The 16,799-nt window shown below is 38.0% G+C and overlaps 1 protein-coding gene across 12 annotated transcripts in view; it reads left to right on the top strand.

Annotated features, from left to right (window-relative positions):
- Positions 1 to 16,799, top strand: part of ARMC8 (armadillo repeat containing 8) — a 67,818-nt gene that overhangs the window by 14,742 nt on the left and 36,277 nt on the right. For 7 of the 12 annotated variants that reach the window (XR_009962360.1, XM_062606529.1, XM_062606535.1 and 4 more), the window contains exons 3-4: positions 911 to 982; positions 7,402 to 7,488. The exons of 1 other annotated variant lie outside the window; for it this stretch is intronic. Coding sequence is in view for 10 of the 11 variants with exons in the window: in XM_062606529.1 (XP_062462513.1) it covers positions 911 to 982; positions 7,402 to 7,488 (159 nt within the window). In the remaining variant the exon portion in view is untranslated. The remainder of the gene's footprint in view (positions 1 to 910; positions 983 to 7,401; positions 7,489 to 16,799) is intronic. 4 more of the 12 variants (XM_062606528.1, XM_062606536.1, XM_062606531.1 and 1 more) reach the window with 1 other exon arrangement.

Here is a 16,799-nt window from a genome sequence, read left to right as displayed (position 1 = left end):
TGGACTGGTTTTGTTTTCTGCTCTTATAAATATCCCTACAGCTAGGAAGATTCCTGGAAGTGTGTAATCTTTATTTTTCTGAACCTGGCCATAAGTTGCTCTGGTTGTTCATAGATCTTTAAAAGGCAGTGGTGGTTTTTAAGATACAGTAGCAGTTTTCTGAACAACACAGTTGCAAATTGCACATTTTCACAGAACTTCTTAGTATATGCTACCAGTGTCCTCTTCCGAAAATGCTTCCCTTGTTCCTTTACCATAGTATGAGCGTCTTTAATATATTTAACCTTGCAGTAACACCAAGACAGGAAAATGTCTTTGTTTGCACTTTACACCTGGGATTTTGGCATATAGATATTTAGGTGTCCTGCTGAAATTCATTAAAGGAAGCCTGTGGTGAAGAGGAGAGTGAAAGCCTGGTCTCTGGAGACTGGTGATAGTTCTTTTTTTTCCTTCCCCCCCCCCCTTTTTTTCTTAATTTTTTTCATTTCCAGCTTGTTTTTTCCTGCACCCAGTAGAATATTCAGTTAATACTTCAAATTACCCACACCTGCTTTCCCAGCCAATAGTGGGGGTTTTATTTTGGAAGTCTAGTTGAATATATGGGCACAAAGAACCAGTATATCTAGTTTTCCTCAATAATGAGACTTCTTAGTGTCTGGCGTGCATGTGAGAGAGTTTGGGGTTTTGCTTACTCGTGTAAACTGGGATGTAATAGAATCCCAGAGCTCTGGGGTATTCATGTGTGGGCTGTGGAAACTCTGCCCTAAAGCACTCCCCAGTCCTGTAGGTGCAGCGTGGACATGTGGAAGACTACCTGATAAGCCTTCATGGAAATAGTAAGTTCTATAGTTTAAGCCCTCAGTACCTCAGCATAATTTACCAGGGTTTGTTTTTCTTTCTGGATTTACAGAGATATGAAAAATGCTGTAATTGGAAACAACAAACAAAAAGCCAACTTGATTGTTTTGGGAGCAGTTCCAAGGTATGTCCTTTGCTACTCTCCTTTTCACTGATTCACAACAGATCTGGAATAATGATCCTTAGATCACAGGCACTTTTTTTGCTTTAACTTTTGTTTGTAGTTGACTGCATACTTTCTTTAATGTGAGTAAGAGAAACTTGAAATGTTGAACTCATGTATTACAGAACAAGCTGCTGAGTAATGCTTTTAATTTAGAATTTTATAGAATTCTGTAAAGAAGTCTTGGTGATTTTTATTAAACTTTTTCAGCTCAGGAATGAAATCTGATTTCTGACATGGATATTAATGGTGAATGAAAGTGGTTGTATCTTAATCCTGTTCTTTAGCCAATTGCCTGGTGAGTTCACAAGTGAAAATGTGTAAGGTTATGTTAAAAAATAATTTAAAAATACTGAAAGCCATCTGAGATAATTTGCTTGTCTTCTCTATCTGCTTCAGTGGACTAAAAACCATTGATCATACTTTATTGCTGAATTACTGCTTCAGCTGATGTTAATGTTTTCTGGATCCTGATTCCACTAGTACAGATTTAACAGGTAACTTTATCTACTGGATTGCTCACTCCAGTTTTCATTTCACACCTCTTCTCCTCCAGGCTTCTTTCTCCCAACAATTTGCAGCAATGGAGAAGGAAAACATGGAGCAATGTACTAGTGCTAGGAGTATGGGACCCCCTATGATCTGTTTGCTTAAATGGTAACTAAGTCCCAAAACTGTCCTGCTTCAGAAAGCTTCTGGCTTGTTAAAAATGTCTTATTTGCAGGAAATACCTTCTTATTTACAGATTGAGTTTGTGTTAAGGCTTGTCCTTAAAGTTCTCTAAGGATTAGCTGTGAGGAAACCCCCCTGTAAAAAACCTGCTGAATTATCTTCTGTTTTGACCAAATATAAACAGGTGCAGAGAAGACTTCACATGAGAGGAAAAGATCAAAGTGGACATTTGTTCATTATGCATCGATTAAGGGATTTATTTTTTTTTTTCATTAACATGCCCTAAGGGATTCTTGCAACTGTTTTTGATTCTTGTGGTTCCCATTTTGAAAGTGACAGATCTCTAGCTTCCAAATCTAGAATCTGCCTGTTCTTAAATTTCGTAGGACTTCATGTTCTTTCAGTTATCCTGCTTTCTGCTGTTACTTGTTCTATGCCCAGTAATGAAAATCCAAATGGGCTTTTTCTGTTAATGCCTTCTGGCTGTCCAGGTAAATTATATGGTTAATCTGTAACTGCAGATAAATGACTGGATTTGGAAAATCTTAAAAGGTTAAAACTATCATGCTTGTCCTCACTTCAGTACAAGTTATCCTCAAATGGAAGTAATTCTAATGCCAAGGCTTTTCAGACTAGAGGTGTAAATGATGCTAAATTGGCTGGGTTATAGTGAGAAAAGAGGATTGATTCTCACTGGCTAAAACTTAAGTGGCATCATCATCTACTCCCAAGTACCTTTCTGAAAGCTTTAGAATTCCCTGTGTTGACAGGCTTAGATTATAGGTTAGAGAGCTCCTTTTGTTGTTCTCTCTAACAAAGTGGTAGGAATTCATTGGTGCTTTGGATACTTTATAATTTGTGAAATGGCCACTGAAGCCCTTAGAGAATGCGAACCTCTGGAATTCCAATTGCAAAGTCAAACCTTTCCCTCAATAAGAATAGGAGTTAAGCAAGCTAGTGTTTTAAGTCTCCTCTGCAAAGTTAATGAGAACAGTTTTCACAGTGTTAGATTGTGGTCTCCCAAGGGAAGCTGAGTCTTTTCTGTAATGGCATGGGGATTGTTAGAGTTCTACTGCTGCTTTGTCCTGTAGCTCAACTTCTTGTTTACACATTTCGTGCTTCTCTTTTCTTCCCAAAGTATTTCTCCACCAAGCTTTCAGAAGAGACCCTTTAGACCCAAAGAACCCCTTCAGATTTCTGTCACTTACTGAGAAAGAAAACAGTATGTTCAGATATTAGAACAAATTCATATGGGATTTGGAAACTAGTCTAGGAATCTTGTTAAAATTGGTTGAAATACTACTGGTAGGTTTGAAATATCCCTATTTTGAAATATCTGACTGCTACTTGGTCGGAAAGAAATGCAAAGTCCTTTGAATATCTGTACAGGAAGAAAATGGCAGGGTAGTGTAGCTGAATCTCTTGTCATTTCTAGGCCAGTGGACTAGAAGGGGGACTTAAGAATTGTAATGAACTGTACAGATGGATGTACAAAAACATGGTCCTGGATGTTAAGAATATAAATGCAACAACCTGTATGTGGGTTTTCTTTCTTAAGAAATTATGTTCTGTATGTCTTCCTTGCTACAGAATGAGAGTTACTCCTTTACATTCTCAGGAAATGCTGGCCTTGGGCACCTCTGTCAGGACTGCAAAAATTTTACTTTTTGAAACCGTTACTTTTTTAGTAGCAATGCCAGAAAACAAAATTTCTGAAGTTCAGGGGGAAAACGGGTATTTTAATGCCATGATATACCAAGTTCCTTCAGTGGCAGGCCAAAAATAGCCTTGCCTAAAAACAGTTTACTACCTGTATTGTCCTTCAATTTTCTAGTTTTTTTTTTTCCCCTTCTACTCTACATCACAGCTAGCAGAGAATGAGAAAGTCTGTACTAATTGTTGGTGTGCTCATTCACTTGGCAATTTAATACTGCTGCTCTTGTGCCTATGAACATAATTAGAAAGCTCTTCAGAATACAGGATCAGTAATTGAAGTTTTTTGTCAGTTGCTCTTGACTCTCAAATCTCAGGAAGATGATTAAGTCCTCAGCTCAAAGGAAATTTTCTTTACGAAGTCATCTTGGTGGGACTTCTGATTCAATGAAACAACTTCCCTCTAGTAGCAGTTAATCTGAAGTGCTGCTGGCTCCCAATAATCTGAATTGTAATTGAAGCCCCTTTGTGGTGGAGTTTGTAGTAGAGGGTAGAAATGTCACCATGTTCGTTGCCACTTAGTAACACATAAGGCATAGAGGAATGCAGAAGGAACTAGAGACTCACAGAAGTGGTTACTAGGACCACCCAGAAGTCTCACCATTCTTTGACATAACTTCCGAAAAAAGTAGTTTTTCCCTCCCTGCTCTGTGGTACCTTGAGGCCTTCTTTATGAGCTTTCCCATGAGCTGCACATCAGCTACATTTTAAGGCCACTGAGCTAGTGAGTAGTTTAGGTTCTGTTGTAGGCAGAAGTTATCGCTTGACAGCGCTTTCTGAATTCTGCAGTAAACAGTCTAAAGCCTCTGGCTTATAGAGGTGGAATTGAAAAAGAAGAACATTCCATGAAATGAACACATGAGTAAGTTCTTGATAACTGTTTTGCAAGTCTGCGGACTACTTTTTGGTACCCTGAAAGAGATGGCATTCAGTGGTTGGTTACACAGTCAACAGTTGGCCCTTTCAAGCTTGTGACATATTTCCTCCCTTCATCTGGTGGGTGGCAGAGTGTAGAGAAGACAGTATTAAGTTCCAGTCATCAGAACAAAGCTTTGTCTTCCTGTGTGTTGTGGTTGCCTGTTAAAGCTCTGACCTGTGCTATTACATCACGAATGTTCACTGAATCAAGTTATTGACTATCTAATTATTACTAAGAGTTTAATATTTAAAGTCTAATTCACTTCAGAGCTAGTTTCTCATTAAGAGCTTCAGTTACTCCTTTGCTCCAAAATGAATACAGAGGTTTTTAAATCAGATCTTCAACTTTACCATCCAAGTCCTATAACAAAAAACATTAAATCATTCTTGTCATTTAACAAAATGATTTTCTAACTTCCAGTTGATTGTTCTCCAGAGTTTTAAGGCATAAGAAAGACTTGGGGGTGCTGGTCAATGAGAAACTGAACATGAGCTGGCAGTGTGCACTTGCAGCCCAGAAAGCCAACCAAATCCAGGGCTGCATCAAAAGGAGCGTGACCAGCAGGTCAGAGGAGGTGATCCTACCCCTTTACTCTGCTCTTGTGGGACCTCACCTGGAGTATTGTGTGCAGTTCTGGTGTCAACATAGAAAGGCCATGGAACCGTTGGAACAAGTCCAGAGGAGGGCCATGAGGATGATCAGGGCACTGGAGCACCTCTCATATGAAGATAGGCTGAGAAGGTTGGGGCTGTTCAGCCTGGAGAAGAGAAGGCTGCATGGAGACCTCATAGCAGCCTTCCAGTATCTGAAGGGGGCCTATAGCGATGCTGGGGAGAGACTCTTCATTAGGGACTGTAGTGACAGGACAAGGGGTAATGGGTTCAAACTTAGACAGGGGAAGTTCAGATTGGATATAAGGAGGGAATTCTTTCCTGTTAGGGTGGTAAGGCATGGGAATGGGATGCCCAGGGAGGTTGTGAATTCTCCATCCCTGGCGGTGTTCAAGGCCAGGTTGGAAGCCTTGGGTGAGATGGTTTAGTGTGAGGTGTCCCTGCCCATGGCAGGGGGGTTGGAACTAGATGATCTTAGGGTCCTTTCCAACCGTAGCTATTCTATGATTCTATGAAGTGCTTAAGTCTGGAGCTATAATATGGTAGTGTACTTCTTCCTGAAAAAGCTAAAGGCCAATCTCCAGGTAGGTTCACCTCAAAAACCTTTATACAGTTAATTTTCGCCTTTCCCAAAGTAATCTATTAGGGATTCTGTTTAACTGTTGCTGTGGCTTTCATCTATTCAATTATTTACTTATCTATCTATCTATCTATCTATCTATCTATTTATTTATTTGGAGCACATTTGAAATGACGTGTAGAGCAGCTGATGAACTCTTACCCATTCCATCATTTGAAATTTGAGTTCTGCGAAGCATACTGTTAGATTGTGTGGTAGTGAAAGGTAGTAAAAATTTGTTGGGGTTTTAAGTTGTTTCTGGGGCCATAAACACACCCATGTGGACATCCGTGAAATTTGACATTCCTTTTGAAATTCCTCCAGGCAGTGTTCTTTTAATGTTTAACAGAAAGTAAGACTGCTGCTTTGACAACTGTGAAACCCACTAAGATGATAAGATGTCTATTAACTGGAAAGTTCTGTTAGATCCCAGTCTGTCAGCTAAGGAAAAGGATTTTATATAGGCTAGTATCTACATTAAACGCAAAAGGATCTGTAAAGATGATTTTTGTGTCCATTATTAGCTGGCAAATCTGGAAAACTTAAAGCTGATGGGCTGATAAGTAAGTAGAGGAATTTGTGTATCACTGATATAATTTGAAATGTTTGTGTGTGTCTTACTTTTGTTTTGAGACTTAAAAAGAAAACTTAGGCAGGATGATTTTGCATAGCTCACAAGTACCCCAAACAATTCTTTAAATGCATGGTATTACAAATTCGTAGGTGACCCATGATATTAATGATCCTGCATGGAGCTTAGCAGAAGAACACCCTTGCAAATGGAGTACTTTTATGCTGGGGTGCTGACTATTGTGAGAGCAGTTGCAGGAGTGCAGGGTGAAAAAGCATGCTGTTGCTTTCAGCTTTTCTTGGAGTTAGACACATGTCAGATAATGTTATTAGTTAAACAATTAACTTACTGTTTATGTAAAAAAGATGCAAGAAGCTGCCTGTGTTTGGGTATTTAGGAATATAGAGGCTTGTGCGTATAGTAAGTACAATTTTAGTTTAACACAAAGAAAGTATGTCTATTACTTTGTGTCCTGGAAAGCTTGTCTTCATGGCTGACATACTTAGCCAAATACTCTATCTGACCCTGCTTTGAGCAGAGCATTGATCTAGGTGACCTCCAGAGATCACTTCCAGTATCATCTACTCTTTGATTCTGTAACCTGATTTAATGAAAAACTGCCTTTATGTGTCTACTTTTTCCTTAGCGTTAGCCTTGAATTCAGACACTTGCTCAAGAAGTTGTTTTAATTAGTGTCCTATTATAACACTACTGCTAAAGGACTGGCCATCTTTTAACTGTAGGACTGCTTGACAGAACATCTCCTGTACAGACAAAATGTGTTAGTACTTGCATGAGAATATTGCGCTCTAAAATCCATTATTAGCTAGTATAAGGAAGCCTCCCCATATGAGTGAGGGTATGGTTTTAATGAAAGCTTTAATTTCTTAATTTATAACTTTATATGCTAAGATTATGCATGAAAGATGTATTTGTGCAAATATATGTTGTGCTTGGTGTCATGCAAATCTCTTTAATTACTGTCTGTTTAGGATTAGGCAGAGCAGTATTGAACCTAGTGCTATCCCAAAATGGCTTTAGACTGATTCTCTAAAACACCTTTGGGGAGGTATGCCCTGCTCTGTGGACCTGATACTGAACTTTGGTAAAGAAGGTTTTTTCTTGTTTGTGTCTGGGGCAGTAAAGCTGCTGAACAGTTTCAGGGAACAAATTTGGCCATCAGGTTTCACTACAGTCTAGGTTAGTAGGCAGATGTGATTAGGTTTAGCAATGATGGCAGGTTATTATTTTTTTTTAATGTTTTCTGGTTTCTAGTCTTAAGGTGTCCACCAAAAAAGAGTTCTTCTGTTGGAAAAGTTCTGGTATTGTGAAGTGGGAAGGGCTGATGAATGGTGGAAACTGGTATGAGAAACATTTAACTTGTGTTTTGGTTGTTTTTTTTGGTTGTTTTGGTTTTTTGGGGGTTTTTTTATTCTCTGTTACCTGAGTGACTGGTAAATTGTCTGCAGGTGACTATTTCTATATCTGATGATTTATATCTTTCAGTTTCTACTATGAATAATTTTGAAAAGGTAAAAAATCCTTAGTAGCTGGGCATTTTTCTTCTTGATTAGCTGTGAATAATATTGCAGGGTTGCCTGTTTTGCCAAATCATACAAACCTAGGATTCAGTACAGTAAAATACAATATGTGTGTGCGTATATATATACACACACACAAAAGTATATTTTGATCCAATACAGGAAGAACTGCACCTTTGGAGGTTTCTAGATTCACTACATGCTTTTGTATGAGGAAAAGGGAGCAGCCAGTTACTTTTATAACATGGAGGAGAGAGAAGAAACCTCATCATGAAAGATGAACCCCTTTTATGGAGAGGAAATGGCAACTCCTTCCTGTCAATGTGTCTGTGCAGCACCATTTGTTAAAGAGAGAATAAAACCCGAAGCATTCTTAAGCCTGAGGAGATGAAGCATGCCTGCAGTAGCTCCTGCAGACATGAAGAAAGATTTCAAGTCTGAGGCCTAGAAAAAGAGCAGCTCTAGAAATGTTAGTGAAGTGACAGATAGGAAGCTGTCAATAGTATTATTTGTTGTGGTTTGGGTGATAAGCTGGACTTTGATATGCCAGATAACTTGTCTAAATGTGTGGTAGGATCTTTGTTTCTAACAGGAATAGACAGTGTTCAGAAATCAAGCTTGGAGGAACAAAAAAAAAAGGCATAAATTTCAGCCTAAAAAAACCTATGTCAAATTTGCATGTGAGGTTTGGGTGTTATAACTATTTACCCTAAATTTTAAGTGCTTACCAATAAAGGGATCAAAGTCTCTTTTTAGGATAGTGAAACTGCAGTTTACAGAAGGCAAGGAATCTGTTACGTTTCCCTTGGTCATTTGATACTGCAGGGAACAAATTGTTCTAAAACTGTAAACTGATGTTTCTGACAAAGAGTTGGCTTGATTGTTCTAATAAAGCCTTTGGTTTATCAATAATCATTATATGAATTGTTTTGGCACGAGATCTCTCTTAACTGCAGAAAAATGTGTTGTGTATCATCTCTTCTCCAGAAGAGAGACCTCGTGTGTTTAGTGATAGAGGAAATAATTTTGATCTTCCTAGTTTGTTACATCTTTATAAAGTAGTTATTGGCAAGATTGTGTCCAAAGCCAGAAAATACTAGGATCTACTCCATTTCTGATCTCCAGCTTGCCTTCCAGTGTGGGCACCTTTTCAACTTGTTCTGTTTCAGTGGGAAACCATAAGGATAACAGCATGGACATGAGATGGAGCTCGTTTTTTTTGCAAGTGGGGGTTTATTTCTTAGAGAAGGGTTGCCAAATATGCAACATGCTAGCACTTTGTTGTCCTGATGCTACCTTCCATTCTAAACATTATCTGTTGAGGTGATGATTTAGGTTCAAATGAGCCTTCAAGCTTCATGCCTGTGTTTTGAGCTTTTTTGTTTATTTTTGCTTTGGTGTCTTCTCTAAAATTAGTATTTCTGGAGTAATCCTGTCCCTCATCTCTCAGCGCTGGGTAGCAATTCCTTTCTTGTGAAAACTTCTGTTGGTGGAAGTGCATCTTTTGTGCATCTCGTCTTTCTGTTGCCTTGGGATTAGGACTTTGTTATGCTAATGAAGCTGCCTTTGGTGGCTCTGACCTAGGCAGTGTTATGTAAAGGTGCAGGTGAAAAGCCAAGTTGATTTCACAGGTGTCTTCTCACAGAACCATCCTTCTCTGCTTCTGATCATATCCTGCCACCACTTGTGGTGATGTTAGTGTTGCTGCACTGAAAACTGCTTCAGCTCAGTAATCACAAAAAAACTGAACAAAAGTTTTCACAAAAAAAGCATTGTTCTGTTAAGTTAAAAAGAAAAATGGACACAAGAGCACAGAGAGAGTGAGACTGCACCATAGTAGCAGAGAAATGTATGTACATCCTACACCTTGCAGTGCTGAAAGGCTGCTGGTGGTGGCAGTGTGTGGTGAATCTCCACCAATGGAAGTACTGAAAGCAAGACAGTAACTGCGAGCAGTTTAATGACTGATAATTTTGCCTTGGAGCAAGGTTAGTGACTAGAAGATCTGTCAAGATTCCTCACAGCTCTGGTTCTATGATCCTCAGTTCCTACCTAATTGACTTGCTGACTGCAGAAATTGTGATGCCTTCAGGTCAACTTGAGCTGCATGACCACTGCTGGTGGTGGAAATAAGAATTGTACTCATCATCAGTTACACACGTCTTTTAAGACATTCACGATCTCTGGCATGTTACCAGTTGTCAAGAACTCAGTACTTTTGGACGCAGTATTGCTAAGTTTGTCATGCACATTAACAAAGTGATCTGTCTGAAGTCCTGAGGAGCCATTGTTTTCCTGACACCTTGTCCTGTTCTTGGCTGCAGTTGACTTTAAAATTGGAGGTTTTGTGTCATGTGCTCCATAAGGTAGGGATCTGTGCCCAAAACTAGTGGTTTGTGTGCTTACATGAAGGAGCTTCATCTGCAATGCTGATATTTTTAAAGGCTTCCTTTGCTTTTAGAGTGGTGAAAGAAGTGGAGAGCAGAGGCTCTAATAGGCTTCCTGTGGTTATCCCTGCTTTTTCCTCAAAGCAAGTGAGAGCCTGTTTAAGTAATTATATGTTTCTTTGTGAGGAATAACCCTCATCATGAGGGTTATATGTAACTAGAACAAAGTATTGTAATTCAGCTATGAAGTACATGTGAGTCAAGGCAAATATTTGCAGTCAGCAGAATTGCATTAGAGATGGTTTTGTTTAAAAGCTGAGCAGCCCTGTATTGCTTAAGTGCCTTTTCTGTTAGCAAAAAAGTTGTTAATATTAGCTCTCCTTCTAATGGCGCCTTTTAAAGTGTGGTTTGTTTTGTTTTTTTTTGGGGGGGGGGGTGAGCTTAAAAACCTCATATAAAAGGTAGTTTTAGGATATCTCGTATCTGTTCCTAAGGAGCTGTAAGAATCAAATTTGTAAGAAGTACAGTACAGTAAAGAAGAAATTCTTTACATCCTCTTTCATGTGCAGGATGGTGATATCAGAGTGAAAGTGTAGTGTAGCTGTTTTGTGTACAGTAAAGAATTTCAAAATGCAGCTGAATGGGAAGTTGAAACAGTGTATTTTATGCTTTAAAACTCCTTAGTATTTTCATTCAAAAGCCTTTTAAAATGAGTTGGTCTAAATGAACAGTAGTTTTTCAGATAGTGCTCATAGGCTGGCTGATTCACTGATGTTTTAACACAGAGTATTTTCACACAGTAACTTCTGGAAGACTTGGAATGAAGTTTGCATGTTGATGGTTTACAAAGGTAAATGGAATGAACAGTGAACTTACATCAGCCTTGAGCAGAGTGGTAGAGTGCTTGAAGCAAGACTGGATGAAGATGTTGCTTTATATAATGCCTATTATAAAGCTTGTATCATGTCAAAAATAGTCTTACTTTGATGAAGGCAACTGATGTAGTAAAATCTTTGAGCCTGTGTCACACTTTAAATAATACTAAACTGAATCAGTGTCATTCACTGTGTAAGTTAAAAAGCTTTGAGTATTGTTAGTGAAATGTAAGCCCTGTTTGGCTTCAGGGGCTATGTGTTGATCCCACATATTCTAGTATAAATGGCTGCAAATAAAGGATGTTTTTATTTTTGCTAAATGGCTTCCAGAGTTTTCTTGGAGGTGGAAATAGAATAATTTAGCTCATACAGACAGTGTAAATGCACTTGGATGCGAGATTTTCTTTATCTAGTAGCAGAAAGAAGCCATACTGTATCAAATTCAATATCCTTCAAGTTACTTTAAAAGTGCCTGCATGTGAACAACTTCAGAGATCTGGTAGCACGTTGGGATACACAGTGTTAGATGCTGAATGAAAACATTCATGTTATAAAAAGGTGAATCAGACTGCAATAGTTCAATGGAAAGTAGCAAGAGTTATTTTCAAATGAAATTGATCATTAAAGAGAAAGGTGAGGAAAAACTTGATCATAGTCCTTATTTACTCCATGTTGTTTTGTTTCTTCTTTAATTCAGACTGAGCTTACAGCTCAGTAGGTATTGTACTGCTCCAACACTGGATTTAGTTAAGTGAACAAAAATAAGATTAAGCATTAGAATAAATTACTAGAGCTGTGACCTGAGACTCCTTGTTTTGTTCCTAAAGGAGAAAGATTTCTTTGCAACTTTCTTTCCTACTGCTTGTGTTAGTGCAGAAGGGTTTTTCTCTCTAATTCGCATGGAAGGGGACTGCTAGTGTTACTATCTCTTTTAGAGATGTTGAAGTAGTGAGAGCATTTTCAATAGTATAGCTCAAAGCGGAGTCCTAACATTAGTTTTCTTAACTTGGCTTTAAAAAATAAAAGTTACAGGTACTGTTTGCTTTGTATGAAATTCTTCAGAAGCAGTTATCTTTGCTTTGTAGGTTGGTAGTAGAATTAACCCAGGCCCTTTGGCTCCAGCTTCTGGAGATTTTGAATTAAGTTGTTGTGTCCAGAAGTGAGAATGTGACATCTCAGTTTGGGATATATTTGTTTGACTAACAGTCATAAAAATAACTCATTCTTGAGTCCTAATGTGTAAGAATCCATAACATTGTTTGTCATTTCAGATATTTTACAGAAATTAAGCTGTGTACTTTCAAAATGATATTTAGTTCTTGCATTGGAAAATTCTGTGGCCAGTGATTGCTTCTTGTACACTGTTTGAAAACCAATGCTTAGAATGCATTAAAATGGGCAGTTTGAATAAAGTCTGTAAATTGTCCTATCCCGTTTGACCTATTCTAATACTTCAGTTCACAGTTTGTGATCAGTATTAGCTGGGGCTTCCCATGTGTTCAGAGGTCAACCTCTTTATGTATTAACTTGTTTGTTATTCAATATTCTGTAAGCTAACACAAAAGAATATGCCTCAGTAGTACTTTCAGCTGTATATTCTTTGCATGTTTCCATTATATATTTTTCAGGCCTGTTGGCAATGGACTGAAAGACAAGCATCTTCCAGGGCAGAATAAGAAGAAATCATGACCATTCCAGCATATAGTGCATTCATCTGCTTTGTGGGGGTACTATTAATACATATTCAGATAATCGTGATTTGAATTACAGCTCTTATTTATTCATATACTTTGATATAAGGTATCTCAAGATTCATGGCACTATAACTTGGAACTGTAGCCCTGAGCTCTTTTTCCTTGATTATGGGGCTTGATGAAGTGCTGAGTTTTGTCTCCTTCCCAGGTGTTTTAAGAGCTGCAGAGATTTTTGTGACAACTTGTAAGTGGGATGGAATGTCAAAGAGTAAATTTCTGCTATTTTTAGCTAACTGTGAGGTCTGTGTTCACAGTGGATTGATGAGGTCTAAATCGTATGAGTCTGTTTTACAGTGCACAACTTGGATGCACCAAATCTATCTCAGTCTTAAAAAGAAAGGCAAGTTTGAATTTGAATCTTCCTTGCCAAGCCATGATAGTTCCCATTTTTTCAGCAGCTACTTTCCTGGAAAGTTTTCTACTTCACGTAGAATCCTTTATGCTTTCCCTAGATGAATCCCAGTCACTTGTTCAGAATACATCATGCCTTCAGCTGACCTTGTTTTTGGTTTCTAAGCGTTCATGGAGTTAATAGAATTGTCTCTCTGTATGGATTTACTGCCCTACCTCATTTAGATACAATTGCCTGGATACCATTACTGACATCTGAGAAAAAAGCCTTAATTAGTTAATTGTTATTAGAATTGCAGGGACAAATGGAAGAAATTCTATTCTACATCAGCAGTAGAGGAAAATAGCATAGGGAAGCCTTCTAGAAGGTTGCAAAAGTCCAAATACTGTGTTTTAAACTACTTAGCCTCAAACAGTGGCTTAATGTTAATGAAGGTGTTGCAAGATCTTCCCATTAACTTTATTTCATTTTGTGTCTCATTGTAGTGAGCTTTACTGTGGGATCACAGGCTGAAAACTGAGTCAATAAGAGCATGAGTACCTTTTTGCTATTTTATAATACCTGTTCTTTTGATTCCTCCTGAAACACTCAGGCTCTACAAAACTGAGTTATGGTGGTTCTAGCAGAGCCTTTGTTCCAGTATTTCTGCAGGTTTAGTATAAGTCTGGCTGATTAAGGAGCAATGCTGGATATAAGAGAACCAGGATAAGTAGGGATGTCATGTTCTTAAAAAATGTGGACAATTACCATAGTAATATCTTTTAAATTTCAAAAATCCAAATGATGACTTTTCCTCTTATCCCTTGCGTGAACGTGCCATTTTTTTACCTTTTTAACTTCTTAATATTGACATTGGTGGAATGAATTACAAATATCTTTACTGAATTTGTCTATATTAGACCCTTGGAAACCCCAAACCAGTCCAGGATGTACATTAGTGTGCTATCCCTGTGTTCCTTTTGACAATAGAAGGATGTGGTCTTTGTCTTTAATGTTTAACAGTAATTTATTAATTGATAGTTTCATCTTTATTAATTATATGAGTTCTTGTCACTGTATTTTTTGTAGTTTTACAGTTTGTCATTTAACTACTTAGTTTTCAATGTTACTTGCCATCAGTGCTCTCTTTTTAAAGAAGGACACAGAAAATGTTATAATATGGGTATCTAGCTCTGTGGAAAACCTAATCTGAAAAACAAGCATATTTTAAAGATCTAGAAAAAGATATCATTAATAGTTCCAAAATGTATTGTGTGTAAAATCTGAACTTAAATTTTCATCTTAACTAATTATAAAGCTTAGTTAAGGATTTCTATTTTAGACACACAGAAAGACTATATAGTCAGCATGTTTCATTTTCACTCTTTAACATTAACATAGCTGTAACATCTGTTCCAACTGCAGAGTGCTCATGGAAAAGAAAGTAGCAATTAATTTCTTTGGAAGAGAACAACCTTCAGAATTTAGGGTGCTTTTGGACTTTGTAAAAAATACCTTTTTAAAGTGTTTTAGGACATGGCATTGAGGTGCTGGAGCATGCCCAAAGGATGGTAACCAAGCTGGTGAAGGCTCTAGAATATGTCTTAAGAGGAGTGGCTGAGGGAACTGGGACTGGTTTAGTCTGGAGGAGAGAAGGCTCAGGGGGACCTTATCACTGTCTACAAATACCTGAAAGGAGGTTGTAGTGAGGTGGGGGTTGGCCCCTTCTCTCAAGTAACAAGCAACAGGACAAGAGATAATGGCCTCAAGCTGCTCCAGGGGAGGTTCAGACTGAAGAATTTCATCACTGAAAGGTTATTAAGCGTTGGAACAGGCTGCCTAGGGAGGTGGTGGAGTTGCCACTCCTGGATATATTTAGAAGATATTTAGATGTGGCACTTCAGGACATGGTTTAGTGATGGACTTGGCAGTGCTGGGTTAATGGTTGGACTCTATTAAATGTTTTTTCCAACCTAAATAATTCTATAGTTCTTTGAACATTTCTGGTTACAAGGAACAGGTTATTTATTGAAGTTTTCTAAATTGCCAATTCTTTAAAGTCAAATTTTCCAGCTTTTTAAATTGTGTGTGTGTGTTAAATTTTATGGTGAAATGAAGTGATAAAGATTATAGAAGATACGTAACTGTTTCTAATAGTAGAGTTAGAACGTGTTGAGAAGTGTTCTGCAACATTAGCTTACAAAATGTATGTGTGTAAGTTAAAAGGGTCAAGAAATGTCAAGTCTTTGGTGTTAGAACAGCTGTACAGGTTACTCCACTAAATGAATTAATCTGCTCATGGTAATTCATGTCAAATTATTTTCTACATTAATGGATTTTTCTTGATAATTGGCAAATGTCACAGTTAGAGTAGTAGGTGAGAGTGTGCTTTCCATATATCTCAGAGTCCAGAAAAAAAATGTAACACCTTTTCAAGGATGAATTTTAGCTGGGATCACTTGCATTGCATTTGTACACGATCAAAGGAGTTTCTGCTTCCTGTGTATCCTTACCTGATCTGGACGGCAGAGAACAAAACCAGCTGTCTGTGAAGATGTAACAGTGATGCAGGGTTATTCTGTCGCATTTGGAATAGAAGTGGAATGTTTTTTTTCCTTTGCAATGCTTTTGCATAACATTGGTTATGTATTTTACTTAGTTTGTAGCCTTTCAGAAGCAGCGCTAATCTTTACCCTGAACATAGTGCAGTTGATAGTTCAAAGGGTACATACCAGAATTTGTAGCTTTAGAAACATGTAATTAAATTGGCGTAAGTACGATTTTTGTTACTTTTCCAGAAGGTCATTATACAGGTGCGGTTAATTGTGAGTTTGTACAAATCTTCTTTACAAACCTTGCTCTGTCAGTATTACAGGCAATGGTACAATGAAGATAAATGGATGAGCAGATCAACTCCACTGAGCCATGTGGGCACTCTGGGCCAAAGTGTCTCAGGACCATTATGTCAATAAGAAATGAGAAGAAATACACAAATTAAAGGATAATATCCATGCAATATGAAATGGATGTAAATCAGTCAGGAATCGCTTTCTACAAAAAATTAGAGATTTCTAAATATCAGGAATAAGGGGCCTTTCAGATAATCAGATGGCAAGGGACAAAGAACCTGGGTGCCTTTGGTAAGTTTTTTGGAAGAAGTGGATTAAGGAAAACATCAATGACTCTGGAAATCTGTGCCATTCTGAACCTATGACAGTCTGAACCTTTGAATATGAAGAAAGTTGAAAGGAGAAAAGATGTCTGTGCTTTTGGGGTTGCTTGCATCTCACACATTAATTTTGTGCCACATTTCAACTGCTTTGTTTGTGTTCAGGGAGAAACTGTATTTCATTTTCTTAGTATGTGTTCATGTTTTGGAGCTTTTTTCCACCGTGAAATCAGGAAGGGTACATGTATGCTTTGAGTGATACTAGCATACCTCTGCTTCCTGGCTGCTGTCAAACCTGTGTTTAGCAAAGCAGATTGGCAATCACAGAATTTTTCATCTAAATAGATTCTTAGGGAATAGTGGGGCATTATTTTGCTGTTCTCTTTCTCTAAGAGATTGGGAAATTATCTGCTGCCTGGGATACAATGAATTTTATGTAAAGAACGTGCTGCTCATAGGTATTGAGGCTGCTTATAGGTATTGAGGAGACCTTTCATCTCATGCCTTTCTTGCAGTGGCATGCCATAGTTATGTCTGTGGCCTTTTACTTTAGTTTTCAAACGTGGTGGAAGCAATTTTTGCCTTACATAAGTGGAAAACACTTGGAATGTGTGTT

Source organism: Pezoporus occidentalis, unplaced genomic scaffold (genome assembly GCF_034315485.1).
Source record: "Pezoporus occidentalis ecotype Australia unplaced genomic scaffold, CSIRO_AGI_Poc_V1 ctg97, whole genome shotgun sequence".
Classification (NCBI taxonomy): Eukaryota; Metazoa; Chordata; class Aves; order Psittaciformes; family Psittacidae; genus Pezoporus; species Pezoporus occidentalis.
This window is presented reverse-complemented; position numbering and strand designations above follow the sequence as displayed.